This window comes from Manis pentadactyla, chromosome 4 (genome assembly GCF_030020395.1).
Source record: "Manis pentadactyla isolate mManPen7 chromosome 4, mManPen7.hap1, whole genome shotgun sequence".
Lineage (NCBI taxonomy): Eukaryota > Metazoa > Chordata > Mammalia > Pholidota > Manidae > Manis > Manis pentadactyla.
The window spans coordinates 177,610,919-177,627,819 of NC_080022.1; the positions used below are offsets into that span (position 1 = coordinate 177,610,919).

Below are 16,901 nucleotides of genomic sequence, written 5' to 3' on the forward strand. Positions count from 1 at the left end.
TGCTGTCCCGCCTCGCTCACCTGCTCCCACTCTCTGGTCAGCCTTGCAGGGGACTCCTTAAGCACCTACCCTCACCTGGACAGGTCCCAGCACCGAGCAATCCCTCTCCCCCAGTACCAGGACCACCACGAACTGCCGGAGAGAGTTACTGGGCATGGGGTGCTGGTTGTACAATCCTCTCTTTCCGGACTCGGTGAACCAGCCTCCCTCTGTCCTCTTCCACCAAATCCCCCCATCCACAGTGCCTTGCCAGTGGGCTTCAGCCCCGGGCAAGTTCACTACGGATTCAATGTGACCAAAGAAATAACAGCAGAACATTCTTGGGGTGAAAGGGTTATACCCAACTTTATTTCCACAGTGGCAGGTCAGTCACTAGAATCCTGTTCACTCAGGGTGAGTCTGCATGCAGCAGGCTGGTCTCTGCCTCTGGGCCTCTCTGCCCGCACAGCCGTCCTGCACAGCTGTGCTCTGGGCCTCTGTACTTGGCGCTGCCACCACTGCAGCCTCTGCTCTGCTCTCCTGCAGCCTTGCAGCTGTGCCACCGTGTCGCCTAGACCACTGGGCAGAGCTTTTTATATAGAGTCAATAGCAACGTATGGTCCACATGTGTGTAGTGGGCTAGCCAACCAGGGCCAGGTGAGAATCCTGGCCACAGGAACTCTCATTTTATCCACACACATCTACTCCCAACCCAACACCCCACCCCCAGGCCCATGCTGCATGCCTCCTGGCCTCGCCCTCTGCAGTGCCAGCTTTTCTGCCACCCAACCTCCACCTCCTCCGCACTCGAGGAGGAGGGTTTCCTTTCCTCGTGGGTCCCTAGTCCTGCTCCCCCTGGCATGTGGTATATTCTATCTCTCTCTTATGCTTCTTTCTTTTCCTCTTTCTGGGCATTTTCCCTTTGGCTTAGAAATATGCTCACATTTCTGCAGCTTAATTGATGCCTCCTTACCTAGCCTTCCTGGAAGTGACCATCTACCTCCTCTCCTTCTAATTTCCATAGATTCCCCCCCAGGACAGGGCTCCAGCCTGGCTGCTGATGCCCAGCTTCCACTCTGACCCTGAGCAGACCCTGCTTTCGGGGATCGCCAGTCCCTGTGGCCAGGGCCCGCCCCACCCCACCCCCTTGACCTCTGCAGTCTCTGGCTGCCACTGTGTCCCTGAGCACTTCCCTTCCAAGACTACAGCTCCACAGTTCTTCTGCCTTGCTGGACATCCCTTGTCCTTCTCCTCCTATCCCTAATATGTAGCTCCCTTCAAATGTGACCCTGGACCCCCTCCAGAAGAGAGGTCATAGCTGATAGTCCATTAGCTGAATCTTACTGGCATCCATTTCTCTTAATACACATTAGAGCCAACTTTGAACAATGAGGCAAATTTTACATGAACAGGCAGACTTCTGGCTGCTGATGGGCAATACTGGGTTGTGTTCCCATTGGGATGAAGGAGCCACAGCCCCAGGATAGCCTCCAACCACCTGTACTCACCTGGCCCTTAGACCAACAGGAGTCTGCACATCTGCGTAAGGCAAGCATGCTTGCAGAATCCTCCCCTCATGGTTTTGGCTGCGTTGGAGGTGCCTTCTGTCACTGCGCAGGGGAATACTGTCTCTAAATCTGTGTCTTGCAACCCTCCTCTCTCCTGGGCTGCAGAGGCCCACTTCTAACTGGTTTCAGCTCCGGGCACTTCTCTCAGGCCCCCGTGAGTCTCCCCTTCCATGCCCAGCATGCCTGCGCACTTGGTAGACACTCAGTGAATGCCTGATGGAGGGATGCCATGTGTGGGGGAGGGGTTTTGGTGTTGCTGGCTCACCCTTGGCTTCTATGGGATCTGCCCAGTGTTAACAGTTAGAGGACAATCCCCAGTCACTGGCTGCATTAGAGATGCAAAGGTCTGATCATGACCCAGGCCCCTGATCCCAGTTCAGATGGATGGCTGTACGTCTTCTCCTAAAAGACGCCAAAGATGGTTTTAGCATCTTTGTGCTCATGGTCAGCTGCTCTTTAATTTGGGGAGTCTTCTCATATTTCTGGAGATGGTGCAACATGTGGAAAGACTATATGGGCTCTGGAGTCAGAACGTCTTGGGTCCAAATTGCACTTCTGCCTGTGACCAGCTGTGTGACAGTGGGTGAGTCACTTAACCTCTGCTCATGTATAAAACATAACAGACTAGAAGATGTGCTCAGAGGGCTTGGTTTGGAGTAGACAGTGACCACATCACAGGTGATATCCCCTGCATGTGGTCTAACATGCCCCTCTGCCACAGGAGGGCTGTGAGCAGGGATGCCCCATAGCACATGTTTTAAAAGCCTGCTCCACCTCTAGCAGGAGGTACTCAGAGGAGCCCCAGCCAGAAGCAAATACTTTCCCTGCTGCTTCTCTTTCTTCCGGGAAAAGTGGGCAATGTGAGTATCAGTCTGATTCTTGGCTGCTGGGAGGCACTTGATTTGTGACTGGTTCTCACATGGAATAACCTTCAATGGGGGATTAAATCTAGATAAAGCTTCTACTCAGCTTCTCAGGGATGTTCATAGACCCCAAAAGAGTATTTTCTATGTTGAAGCAAAGCACCCCTGCGAGGTCAGGTTCAGGAATTATTTTCTGATTAGTGCCCTGTTCACGGGTGTCCATTTCAACACTAAAATCCTATCTGTTAGTGACATTTTCTGCCTTAGCTCATCCTCACTGGTTAAGGAGACGCTACAGTACTAATCCATTTCAAGGTTTTTGAACAAACAGCCATAAATATTTAAGCCTCCGCTTCGCCTATTTAGGAAACTGCCATCTTAGATAATTATTTTGCCTCTGCCTGACAGGAAGATTTACACAGAGGACAGGATTATTTTAACCTCTGAGCAAGTTCAGACACCTTGAACCTAGATGGTCTTCCTCCATTCTGCAATTATTCCTATGGCTCAATATGCCAAATTCCTGGATCTGTATGAGAAAAATGCTAGCAAAAGGTGAAATGACTTGAAGGTATTCCTGGCTGATTCCCTAAAGTAGTGTGGCTTCTTTTCCAATGAAAGTCAACCAGAATCTAATCAAGTTTTGTTTCCTGTTTGGAAGCACAAGTGTCCCCTTTTCAGGCTACAAAACACTTCGAGGGCAGGGTCCCTGCCTGATATATCTCCGTGTCCCAGTGGTACCGTGCTTTGCAGTGAGAATGCAGAATGTTCTCTGAATGCACGAATTGCTCAGGCTTGGAGCAGGAGTTTAGTGAATTCAGTGGACAGCGCAAGGGTGTGGAGATGCTCTGAGCCTGTCGTGAAGCCTGATTCTGGCATTATTTTAGTATTGTGGCCTTAGACCATGACTTACTGCCTCAGGCGCCTCCTCTGAAACCTGCGCTTCCTGTTCCATACCTCACGGGGTTTGTTACGAGGACTAACCAAGGAAGGCTGCAAGGGGCTCAGACCCAATGTGGCAAGTGAGTTGAGTGAGCGATACCCATGGCAGGACCACCTTGCCTGGTGACAGTACGCCAAGTTACAGACAGCACCCTGATGAGGCAGACGTTATCCCCATTTTATAGGGCAGGAAACTGAGGCATGGGATGTGTAGGTAACCTGACCAAATGGTAGAAACAGTCACTACTGAGCATGATGGCTGCAGTTCTAGAAAGTGCTCAGATGAAAAAGCCAATTTCAAAGGCTTACAGACTGTGTGACTCCATCATATAACGTTCTTATATCACAAGGTCCCAGGATGGAAAACAGATTTGTGGCAGCCAGGGGTCAGGGATGAGGGTGCAGGAGGGAGGTGGGTGTGGCTATCAAAAGACAACGAGCACAGAACTGTCCCGAATCTTGACTGTGGCCCTGGACATGTGAACTTGCATGTGTGATCAAGTTGTGCAGAATGAAATAAACATACACACAGATGAGTGCAAGTTAAAAAATTAAAGAGGTCCAAAGTTACCCAGGTGTTAGAAGTATGTTTAGCTGTCCTTGGTCGGGGAAGGTGGGAGGTTATCAAATAGTTAGAATGCCATCGTGAGTATGGTGGACAGAACAATGATGTCCCCCTCCCCCAAAGACGTGCGCTTCCTCATGCCTGGAATCTGTGACTATATTAATTTTGCTTAGTAAAAGGGACTTTTGCAGATGTGGTAAGGATTCTGAGATGGGGAAATGATCCTGGACTATGTGGGTGGCCCCATGTAACCACAAAGGTCCTTATGAGAGAGAGGATATAGGGTTGGAGTTAGAAAAGACGGTTTATGATGTGGTACTCTTCTGGCATGGATGGGGAAGGCAGCACCAGCCAAGGGCTGCGGACAGTCCCCAGAGGCTGGAAGAGGCAGGCAGTGGATCCCCCCACAGCTTCCGAGGGAGGGCAGCCCTGCTGACCATTGGATTTCAACTGAGTGAGACCGATTTTGGACTTCTGATGGCAAAAACTGTGAGATAACACATTTGTATTGTTTCAGTCCATTAAGTCCATGGTTATTTGTTATAACAGCAATAGGAAACTAATATAATGAGGAACGTTAAAAAAAAAGCATAATAAACTTCAGTAATTTGGAAAAATTTCATCTATGTGGAATGCTGTCAGATGCTCTCAGAGGCTGAGGTGTTACTGAACACAGGAAGGTATTTGATTGGCAGAGGCTGGGTCTTAATGATGAGGAAGTTCATTTTATTTCTAAAAATGCTGCCATTCCTCATCACCAAGCTTTTACAGTGTCTGGTGGGTGTGAAATGGAGCTGGCATAGCTCATAATCATAGCCTGCTTAATACACATCAGTCAGAAGAAGGCTTCGGAATAAATACTGCATTAGAAGGTTGCATTTTTTATCATACAGCCTCTCTATTCTTCATGTTTGAAAAATACAACTAGTTAAGCTCGTGTTATGCTGAAAATACTAATGTATGATGTTCTGGAGGAAACCCCCACTAAGTTAGGTATCAAGAGAACATGTCACCTTTGGCCATGTAATTCCAAATTTCAATTCCTAAGTAGATGTTTTGTTTCCACACTGTCTAGGCATATAACAAAAAAACCCTTAACAAAGAGAAAAAATTAGCATCCCTTTTGGAATAATGACTACTGCTGAGGATCTGAGGCACAAAACATTGTATTAGGCATTTTTGTACTCAGAGCAATTCTATAAGGATAATATGTTCTCTAACTTGTCACTGTAGAACAGAAGTTCAGAGAGGTTAAGTAACTAGATTGAGTGCCCACAGCCTGTAAATAATGGTCAGGACTGAAGTTCACATTGGCCTGATTTCTGAGCTCGTATCTTTTCCACTATAACTACTGTCTACTGAGAAAGATGCATGGGCAATATCTGTTGAAGAAATGCCACAAAAGCTGCCAATAGCTAATATGAGAGCTCTACAAAAGGTTGAAGGTTGGCCTAACCTCGCATCTATTACTTTCCACCACGCGGGAGCTCATATGGGAAGAGACTCTTTCATTTACGGGGCTGCATGTGGATAGAAAGTTGGCTACCCAGGGTTATAACCTGTCCAATCACTGGCATGCAGGAAAGAGAATGACCCAGTGTGTTATAACAAGACAAAACAGTACAGTCACTGCAGTAAATACAAATCTTGAACCACTTTGCTTATAACCACATCGAAGCAGTCTTCCTTGATTAAACACCATGATCAGTCTCAACATGTCATTTAGACCACTAATCACTCTGATTTTGCTAAAAGCCACCACTGGAACCACCTTCTGACCCAGTTTTTGCATGCAGAACATTTTTACAAGCAAGATCCTCCTCTCTGCCTAATAGGCTTGCTTAAATTGTTTTGACCATGATCATGTAGGAAATACATTTTACCATGCAACCAGCTCACATGCACACATAATGAAAAAGTCCCACGAAACAAGACATATCCTTATCATGTGCAATGCACTCTCAGTTTTTTTTTTTATTTGGCTCTATTTAGTCTGTTTTGTGGTTATGACCCCACACACTGACATAGTGACTCACCAATGACTCTATGCCCCAACGAGAGGGTTGTATCTGCAGTTTTGAAAGCAGTGTTCTAGAAAACAAGGAGAATCGGGGTCCCTACCTCAGGGGCAATGTAATCTGGAGTCCCACAGAAGGTCCTGGTTGTGACTCCATTCATCATGTGTTCCTTGCACATCCCAAAATCAGCAATCTTGATATGTCCTTCTGAATCCAGCATCACATTATCTAACTTCAGATCCCTGCAAGGAAGCAGGACAGTATCAGTGTCCTTCCCAGGACATGACACAGTTTGCTCAGGAGCTGGTGGGTCAGAAGGATATCTGACTAGTACCATCTCAACACATACCAGCTATAAGTCCTGGGAGAGCTGGGACCAGGAATTATCATGGTTGGTTTTTAAAATCTCTGAAGCCTAATGCAGTGCCTAGGATATGGTAGGTACTTAATAAATGCATACTGAAATAAATGACTAAATGGCTGAACTAGTGATACCCAACCTTGGTCGAGCATGTGAATCACCAGGGGTTCCTGTTTATTAGGTCTGGGGAGACCCTGGTTATTTGCTTTATTAGTATCCCACACAGCGGGTTTGATGTACAATCAGAACAATAAAACTTCTTAGAATAATCTCATTGTGTCACACATGTGTCCCTTCCATTCTGCCTGGTGCCACTTGTCCTTTTAGTTACTTTTCAGTTAATACTGGAAGATGCTCTTCTTTCTTTGGTACTAGTCCTCACTATAGCTAACAACCCAAAGAATGTAATTCGAGTTTTCCCCTTGCCTCTCCAAGCTCCTCATGCTCTTCTCCTGCTGAGCACCTGTAACACAAATTTGGTTTCCACGGTCCCTTGACCTCCATTCTAAATAAAACAAAGAGGAAGGGGCTGTCACTGGAGAGAAAAGCATGTTTTCTTATGGAAGGCAGACATGAGATGTAAAATCTTCTGAAGTCCAGAAATCAGAAGATGGTTTTGATTTGCCTGGAGGCTGCAGAGTGGGTCCCAGCAGGTCTCTGTTACCTCAGGGGTTTTCAAGTCCAGGTCTTAGGTTCCCATCATAGGATTACATGCCCACAGAGGTCGAGCAACACTCTCAAACATTGCTAGTGGCAGAGCTTCCATACACACCTATAAATGATGCCTCTTTTATGGAGGAAGAACAATCCAATGGAAATCTCTGCTGCATAGAATCTGCAAAAGAAAATGCTTGTCAGATTTCTGACTTGCTTCTTTGGACCCTCAGACACCTTGTACCCTCCAGGTCAGGCGTCGAAGAGGGAAAGGAACTGAAGACCGTTAGGGGTCATCACTGCCCTGCACATGGTATTCCACCCCTTCGCCCGTCCCCTACCATGTTATTATCCCAACTTTCCCAGGGGATGATACAGCCACTACAAATCAATGAGACTGGTTTATTACCTACCCAGAAACAAGTACTTCTTCTCTGAGGCAGCTGGACAGGTAATTTACTGCTTAGAAGAAATCCCTAATGCAATATTTTAAAGAGTGGCTGTTAGACTATTCTCTGTCTGGACTAGAGTGGAGAAAATTTCCATTTTCCTATTCATGGACAGAATATATTAGTGTTTGAAATACAATTATTCCCTCAAAGACAAAGTATAGCATGTGATGAGCTAGATTCCTCATCCCACCCCCACCCCAAGTGCTGAGATAAATGGGCCACATACCATGACTCATGCCTGAGTTTATGCTTTTAAATAATTCATAATCAAAAGCAGTTACTGCCATCAGTTCACAATTGTTAACAAGTTAATATCTGAAACTCACAATTAATGCTGAAGGATAGTTTAGAATTTGCATAGCATTTAGGAATCTTTGAAGTCTGAGAGGTTCAAGGCTATGCCAACATCACACCCAGGAGGCTTAAAATAAGCACACACATCAACATGAGTGGAGAAAAATCCCCCGATGGTAGGACCAAATTCTTGAGGTGGGGGTACCTCTGAGGGCTGGTGGGAGAAGGGCGGAACTGGGGAGGGAGAAGAGATGGGATTATAGGCGACTGTTACATTATTTTTCATGCTTTTCTGTATTTTTAAGATGAAAACTCTCCAGCAACACAAATACAATGAAAGGATACTGCCCGGGACACCTCTGAGTTACCTCATAGTATAAAGTGGCCATTCTGCCATTTGCTCTTTATAGCTCTGTGTTATCAAATTTTATTTTATAATCCCAGCATTTTAATGCTTTTTAACAATGTAAGAGCAGGGATAAGAACAGGCAATTTCTGAACACTGAAAAGTGAAAGTAAAAATACAAAAGCCCCCTTTGCATTTTTTAAGCCTGCTGCCAAAGAATTCCCTATTCTGCCTTCAGGTAATCTTCCCAGGACGGATGGTCCTACACAGGCCAAAGGTTCTTCAGATTTATCTTTTGGACTTAATTGGCCAGAGTCCGATTAACATTTGCTAACTTGGTTGGTTCATCAGAGACATGCTCACTATGCATCCTTGTTGAGGGAGATGAAATAGCTGTGTGTTTAGATGAGCTTGAGTTTCCTGTGGCCTCCTGCCTCCTAAAAACAGGATGAGTTTTCAGGTATCAAATTCCCCACTGTGGCTGGAGGGCTCCCCACTTTCCCTGAAGCCCACATTTCCCTCTTACGCCGCTGACTTGTGCATCTCAGTGGGACCTTCCAAACTGAGTTCACGATGCTCCCCAGACCACCTCCCGCCTGACCCTCTCAACCCCCCGCCCCCCAATGCCTGGTGCCCCTGTGGGTGTGCGGTGACCATGTTTGGTAACAAGTGGCTGGCTCAGTCCACAAGGATGGGACCGGGTGATGGGAGACCAGCATCTCCAACTTCCTGGAAGTAGAATCAATGTTTAGATGGACCCTGCCAGTCAATCTGCCCCCTGGGACTTCACCCAGAAGTCCCGGCTGGAAGTCCTGTGTTGTCTAAATTAAGGGACTTAGAAGAAAATACTCACACTGCTTGTGGTTCTTTAAACTTTCCTACTTGCTGAATGTGGTACATGAGGTCCCCGCCGTTGACATATTCCATGACGAAGTACAGCCGATCCTGGAGACGAAGGTTTAGTGTGTGAGCGGGGCCCCTCCACCAGCACACGACGCCCTTCCCTTTTTCTAGACTGCATTTTGCTTTCTCATTAGTTAGCAAAATGTGCAGCGGCAGATATGCTCAGTGGAGCCCTTCAAAGTTTTTTTCCAAAATAAAGAGTAAGTTATAAACCCTGCTGCATGAGGGTCTTGGGAGGCATAAAGTCATTACAGAACTCTGAAATAATAGCTTTCTGTCACTGTGTCTGCACCCTCCTGTTCTGTATGCTCCCTATTATAGCAAGGGCTTGAAACGTTCTTCCTTTCTCCTGAACCCCTAACACAAGTCTGAGTTAGGGATGGTGTGAAGAATCCACATGGGCCTGTTATCCAATTTTAACCCTTGCTTCTGGTTTGCAGCGTCTAGGAGGTATGCCATAGTAATGCAGTAATGTATTTAACTGGATGCTCCTGAAAATAAATCTCATGAGTTAGGTTGGGCTTTTAAGTTATAAATGCCCAATGCTATGTACTCCGGGGAAGGGGACCATAAATGGGAAGGCTAATCAAATGTGCTGCTGCATCCATAATATGCCCAAATATTGTTTCTTATTTTCTCTGTCACTGGTATGCTAAGTGCTGGCCCCACAAAGGGCATACATCCTAGAACCAAACAAATCTGCATATTTATGAGGATGTTACATGGGGCAGATGGAGGGGCTGAGGGGCTTAAAGGTGACATAACTCAGAGCACAGCACACCAAGAGCTGACCTCTGCTCTCTTCTAGACAGTATCACTGTTTCACAGAAGTTATTAAATATTAAAGTGTTGCCCAGGGAGAAAAAAATGATGAAGCCGGTGCTAATAGCCAGGAAACAGCTCTGGGAACTTCCATCTCCAGCTTTCCTGCTATGAGCTTTAATTTCATCTTTATTTCTATGCTTTGTAGCTTTCTGGAGCTTAATCAGTACAACAAGGGCTACAGGATCTGGACTGGGATTCAGACATGGTTCTCTCTTCCCAGCCTATTGCTCTTCTCTCCTTGGCATGACTTGGAGCTGCTGGGAGCAGGCAGCTGACCCGCGCCATCAGCGTCCAGCTGACGCGTGGTGGCCGGCACCTGACTCTGTGGCGCACTGCTCATCCTGAGACTGTATGTGGTTGTGCTGCCAGTCTGAGATTCTAAAACCCAAGAGCACTGGGGGGTGACTCCCAAGAGATTTGAGGGAGGCATAAAACAGAAAGTCAACTTCTGGCCATCAGGATGTTGAAAATAGTAATAATCATAACAGTCACAATTAGAGCTACTGATTATTTTGTCATGTCTTAAAAAGGACAGCTGCTAAGGAGTGGAAAGCCCAATTTTGGGAATCCCTCACTATGGTGCCATCCATATGTTTATATTTCTTGCAAGCCCCTTGGAAGCACCATGCCAGCCCCCTGCCCCCACAACTGGCTAATGAGAGCTTTGGGATTTTTTTGGTCCTCTGTTTACTTGTACTACATGACAGGGCTCAGCAAACGTTTTCTGCAAAGATCTAGGCAGTAACTATTTTAGGCTTTGTGTGTGTCTTGCAACTATTCACCACTGATCTTGCAGCATGAAAGCAACTGCAGTTGACAGGTAACGAATGAGCAGGGCTGTATTCCAAGGAAACTTTTTATCTATGGACACAGAAATTTACTGAAGTCTGAATTTCATCTAATTTTCACAAGTCACAAAATAGTGTTCTTTGGGCTTTTTTTTTTTTAAACCTTTCTTAGAGTACAAAACAGGCCAGACTGCTGACTCTGCTGTGTGTATTAAACAAGAACACACTCTTTTATGAAATCAGGTGTCCTAATGTTCCAGTCCCACACTTGGCAGCTGGGAAAAGCCAGGAGTATGAGTTATTTTATGTTTTTTTTTTGTACCGTTAAGTCTCGGCACTTTGCCGGGTATGAAAAAACCTTTGATACAAATGTTTGCTGAATTAAATGGAATTAATGCCAAGTCTCTACGCAGGGCATATGAAAGGGAGGGGCTGCCCAAATGTCCCTACAGCACAAGAGAGAGAGGTTGCCCGAGGCACCTCTGCTTGGCAGAGACCAGTCGGGGCTGAGGGGTCCTTTCCTCAGCCTTTTCTCCAGGGGTGAGGTTAACCCAGAGGCTGAGGACACTTTGGCTCAGGGCTAGCCCTTGAGGTGACGCGGCATGCCGTGCCATGGACACACGCCCCTGGGTCCTTACCACTGTCTGGAAGCAGGAGTGCAGCTGGGTCAGGAAAGGCGGCTTGTCGAGCAGAGCCAGGACTCGCTTTTCCACCATGGTGCACTCCACGTCGTCGTCTTGAATCACCACGTCCTTCTTGAGGATTTTGATAGCGTATAGTTCTTCTGTTCCCTTCCTGTCAGCAAGCATCACCTGACAGTGGATGAAGAATGACCTGAAAACTTCTAAGCGTTTGTCTGGTCCTGGGCGTGGGGAGGAACCAGGCCACATGACAGTCCCTGCACTCTGAAATGTGTAATATGAAATATTCATAGAGTTCCACTTGATGTGCGAATTCTGAAATACTGCATGTCACTGCAAATTAAATTCCTCTAGCGCTGTACAATTTCTAAGCTGTCGACATGGGCACACTGTGCAGGCTGTTGCTACACGATGGTGGTGCTGTGGCTGCTAAAGGAATGCCCAACATTATTGGCATTAGTTTTGCACCATGCACATTTTCCGGAAGCATCCTTAGGGCAAAAATGTGGCTGGCCTTCATAAGCTGTTCATGAGACAGGAACCAAGATAACGAAAAAGGCAGGACTGAAATCAGTACCTGGATCTATCATGAGATCTGGGGCCAGAGGAGCCAATTGTAGACATACAGGCTGATCTCCGAAGAAATCAGCTCAGTACCTCTTAGTCATTTACATTCACTTACTACAAGTCAACATTTGATTTTTAGCCGTGGAAATTATTCATTCAACCAACATTTTGGGGCACCCTTTCTGTTCAGAACACTGACCTGGTGACATACAGTGAACCCTTTGTAGTTTTTTGGATACACTTGTTTTTAATGGAATGAAGCAGGAAATATGTGAGAAAGGCATAGGGTGTCTTATACAGAGAGAAGAGAATCTGAAGAGCCGCTCGGGAAACCTCAGGGAGAGCAGCGCCCGCCGGGCATTCTTACCTTGCCGAAACTCCCCTTCCCCAGCACCATGAGGAAGTTGAAGTCTGTGAGTTTCACTCTGTCAAGGTTGTTGGAAGGCTGCCTCCTGTCTTCTGAAGGACTGATCACTTTGTTACCAGCAGGGCCAAGCTTGGCTTTCTAAACAACAAGCAGACAGATGAAAACCATCAGTCACTCTTCCAGAGAAAATGGTAGACAACATTGTATCTGAGCTTGATGCCTGCTGGGAGGTGGGAAGGGTGGAGAAAGGAATCTGAAGGAGATGAATTATCTGTTCATTTGTCAGTGGCTAAGCTCACCCTATGGGCAATATTCACAAAGTAGCAAAAAATTGCTCTTAGATATGAGAAGACAACATGTATACAGGGAACCAAGAATCAAGTCACAGGACTCTGCCAAGGGCTGGCTGATTCTCATTCTGGGATGTGGAAGTTAACTTCTTGGGGAAATGATGCTTCCCAACCATTAATTAATATAATAAAGAATTATACTGTATATGGTGACAGAGTGTAACTACGCTTTTTGTGGTGAGCATTTTGTAACGTGCAAAAATGTTAAATCACTATATTGTACACTTGAAATGATACAGGGTCGATAATACTTCAGTTAAAAAAAAGCTGTGTATGGATATTTTTTCTTATTTGTAAATTTTCCAATTTAAGATTAGTCTGCACAAAGGAAACATGTACCTGTGCAGAGAGAAGTGTCCTCTGGAGGGGAGCTGCTTAAATGGCATGTCGTAGTGATGACTTATTGCTACTTTAGAAAGCCCAGAAAGAACAGAAGTGTAGGTCCAGAGCTGGACACATAAAAAGAAATGGTGATATGCACAGAACATACACAGAATCTGATTTCACACAGAACTCACTGCACCCTCTGAGTCCGAAGAACACTTGGTCAGCGGCATATAAGTGACCACCTGAGTTTTAATAACTAGAATCATGCCACACAAAAGCCCTGGAGAGACCAGGCCCTCATTACTCTCATGGGGGACAGTTTCACATCCAAGGTGGAGAGGGGTCAGCCGAAGGGGAAAGGCGAATGGGAACACATGGGGACACCTCAACAGTCAGCAGAGGAGTCCGTGGAGACGCAGAGAAGCCTGGAGTGGCCGGAGAAACTCCCCTCGGACTCTGCATGTTGGGCATGTGCCTGAGAGCGAAGGAGCCGGGTGCCGGACATGCCAGCTGCTGGGAAGGCCGGGGTTCAGGGGGCTGGCTGAACCGCCACAGCCCGGAGCCCAAGGGCAAAGACTCTTGCTCCGGATACATTCCTAAGGAGAGGGTCCCCGGAGCGGCAGACCGAAGCGCGGCTCTGAGCCTCCGAGCAGGATGCCACTCAAGCCGACGTGGTGACCAACAGGCCGGCGCGGGAGGCAAAGAAGCTGTTCAAGGATGTTCCTGGGCCGCCTAAGCACTGGCAGCATCGGCTCTTCGCTCTTGGGGAAAACGGGGGATTTGGCTTTTTTTTTTTTTACTTGCGGAGAAGGCTTTGGAGGAATTCTCTGTACTCCTTTGAGCAACACATCCCTTCACCTCATAATTACTAAGTGAGCCACCTTGTGCCAGGCTCTGTTACGAGGCTTTGGTTAGCAGGAGGATCCCCGTTGGCCATCTCTGGGTCTCCAGCCCCAGCACAGCGCTTGGCATTTTGGTTGAATGAATAAAGAAATGAAGCCTGAATGTGTTCATCAGATGCTGTACAACACAGCGATGGTTTTCTCTAATAAAAATAACTCCTTGGTACAGGGATCAAACATCAGGGCTTGAGGGCATGCTCTGATGACTTGAGCAGGCCCACTGAGGCAGAGACACTAAAATATGGACAATAGGTGGCTGAACTTCCTGGCTTCAGGGTTGCAGGCATTTGACACAGTTGAACTCTACCCCTGTTGGCAGTGCCTGGTGGGAAACCCACATGGACCCGGGGGGGGGTCACTGGAAGTACTGATGCTCTATAAAGACAAAACATGACCCACAATGACACATAAAGTGGCCTCCCCTTCAACAGAGGGTGGAAGGCGTTTTAAGATAGGCTTGTGAGAAACAGCCAGGATGTAACCACCTGGGTTACCTGAGGACCCCTCAGCCACAGCACCAGCTCCTCCAGACAGCTGCCCCAGGTGTGACTCCAAGTCACCACCCTTCTGGTTTGTGTCTAAACTTCAGTAAATCATCAGCAAGTCTGAGATGAGAACACTGGCTGGGCCATTCTATTCTGTTCTGATTTATACAAAGGAAAAAAAGCTATCAGAGACACAAAGAAATTTCATTTCATCAGTAACATTACAGGAGCATCTGAAAAGACTCAAACACGATGCACTCATTGCTAAGGTGCTTAAAACAGCCGAGAGCATCTTCACGGGATGACGCTGCGACTCCTGCTGCGGATGTGAGCCCAGCTTCCCTCTGCGTGTAGCGTGCGGTCCTGAGCAGATGCTCCCGACTCGTTCGGCATTCCTGAAGTCACTGTCCTTCCTTCTCTGTCGCTGCAGCCCCGCAGACAGTGCAGGAGGGAGCATGGGCAGATGTCGGCGACGGCCTCCGGAAGGCATCCGGGGCTTTTCACATACTGTCCTCACTGGTGGCCAACACTGAACAGTTTTTGTGAGTTTTGTGCTCTGCCCTTAGTCTGGTTATAGGGAAAAGGTAATCCCCAATGGGACATAAATTTACAAGGAAAGCATTTGCGTTTGCGCACTTCTGACCCCAACTGTAATATGATCTTGCGCTCTTCTGAAATCAACCGTGATGTTTGGGACAAAGAAGACTCACGCTCCCAAGAGGTGACACAGGACAGGGAAGAGACATGAGATTCACAGTCAGAGGGATGGTTTCTCATGGTCTGGCCCAGAGGGTGGGAATGGGTTTCTATCCAGCCCGAACCAACCCTGAGGTAAGAGCAGCCTGGGGGTCTTCACACAGCTGTCCTGCAAACCAGAGTGGCCTTTCTTCCACATTTCCCCCAGAGAAAAACGCTTCCAGAGCCAGTTCCACACTGCCACCTGCAGGCCTTGCTGCTGAGTGGCTCAGCGCCATCCCCAGGGCTGAGTCTTCAAAAGCAGCTCTTCCACCAAGGAAAATTTCACATCAAAGTCTCAGTGGTCCGGGCCTGACTTTGGGTAAGTCTCTCTCAACCTGGGTCCAGTTAACAGTGGGGTTGGAGGAGACAGCCAGTGAATAGCCTTAGCACCTGTGCTGCGGGGGACCTGTGGGGAGGCCTGAGGGCAGGGAGGGCAGAGGACCCCCAGGAAGGGGGTCTACACCCCGGCCTCAACCTCCAGCCCACTTTCAGACCCCCTTGGCCACACCCCTCATGCCGAGTGCTGTCCGCCGAGTCTATGCCTGCAGTGTCCCCTTGCCCCTCACTTGGCTGACTTCTCCCTGCCTCCAGGTCCCCACATACCTGCCACTGCTCAGACTCCTCCTCCCCAGAGACTTGCTGTTCTCCCTCACAGCACGCTGGTCTTAACAGCTCGTATTGCACCTCGTAAATATTTATTTATAGTTTGTTCATTTAATGCCTCTTGCCATCAGTCTATAGCTAACCTATCAGCAGGCCACGCCAAAGCCCCAGCAGACCCCCCACAGGTCTCCCTTCCTCTGCCTCCTTCTATATATTCCCTGGAGGGATCCTGTTCAATGGGATCCTGTCCCCGCCCTCCGGCTTCCCATCTGGTGGAGACAAAAAGGCCGAGTCCTCACAGTGGATGAGAGGCAGACCTGGGGTCCGAGGTGGTGGGTGGGGGCGGTGAGCCTCTGTCTCCAACCCTGTCCCCGCCCCCCTGCACGGCCCCAGCCACACAGCACGGCTCCTGCCCTGGGGCTTTGCTCGCCCTTCCCACAGGGGCCTTGCTGTCCTGTTCATCCAAAGAGACCGTGTTCCAGCCTGTCTCCCCATCTCCCCGGCCAGACGGAGCTGCAGTGTGCCCACTGTGGGGACCAGCTGGATAATGGGCACACCCCCGGCGGGCTTCCTGCGTTCCGTGTCACATCCCTGCGCCCCCAGCCTCTGCGCATCCCTTCCCAGTGAACCCTTTGGTCTCCAAAGCCTGTGGCAGTTTGCTTCTGGGGAACCTAAACGGATGTGTGCGCCTCCCTCCAGACTTTCCTGCTCTGCCTTCCTCACTGGACGGTGAGATCCTGGGGGCTGGGGGCCGTCTCGCTCATCGTTGTGTCCTTAGGCCAAGCACTGAACTGGGCACATAGTCACACATGCACCGAGCATCTCATTCATATGAAAACTCACGTCTTCATGAAGCACTAGGACTGACGGAATTCAAAGAGGCCAAATTATAAACCGTACAGTCAACCTGCAGCCACGATGAGCCAGCCAGCTGCCGAATGATACAGAAAAGCCGTCATCACGAGGCTTGATTCAGATTATTGACCCTGGACCCTGTGCATGTAGATGTTCATATGTAATCAGAACTTCTCCTTTCGAGCAATCGCTGGTCATGCTGCACAGCCACAGACTGGGTGGGTGTCCCATAGATGCTGGGAGGGTGTCCCTGCCTTTGGGGAGGTCGCCACTCGGTGAGCCTCCCGGGAGGGCACGCTAGGTAGCTGGGCCACACCCTTGGAAGTTTCTCTGAAGCGACATTCCTCTGAGAAGGCCTGCCTGCCCACGTGCCAGCTGGGATCTCTGATGAAGAGCACCAGGGAGTCCCTATGCTGGCATTTCTTTCTTTCAGCTTTTTAATGGGTTGTTTGGCAACTAGTCTCCCGGCACAATCTAGCTCGGAGACACTGCCCTTCCCCGCCTGCAT

General features: G+C 48.1%; 1 protein-coding gene across 2 annotated transcripts in view; it reads right to left on the minus strand.

Annotated features, from left to right (window-relative positions):
* The window catches only part of PRKCA (protein kinase C alpha), a 355,291-nt gene that overhangs the window by 40,423 nt on the left and 297,967 nt on the right, over nt 1-16,901 (minus strand). For both annotated transcript variants that reach the window (XM_036899733.2, XM_057501630.1), the window contains exons 9-13: nt 12,134-12,271; nt 11,197-11,370; nt 8,896-8,987; nt 7,069-7,131; nt 6,039-6,177 (exon numbers count right to left, since the gene is read on the minus strand). In XM_036899733.2, the coding sequence (XP_036755628.1) occupies nt 6,039-6,177; nt 7,069-7,131; nt 8,896-8,987; nt 11,197-11,370; nt 12,134-12,271 (606 nt within the window). The remainder of the gene's footprint in view (nt 1-6,038; nt 6,178-7,068; nt 7,132-8,895; nt 8,988-11,196; nt 11,371-12,133; nt 12,272-16,901) is intronic.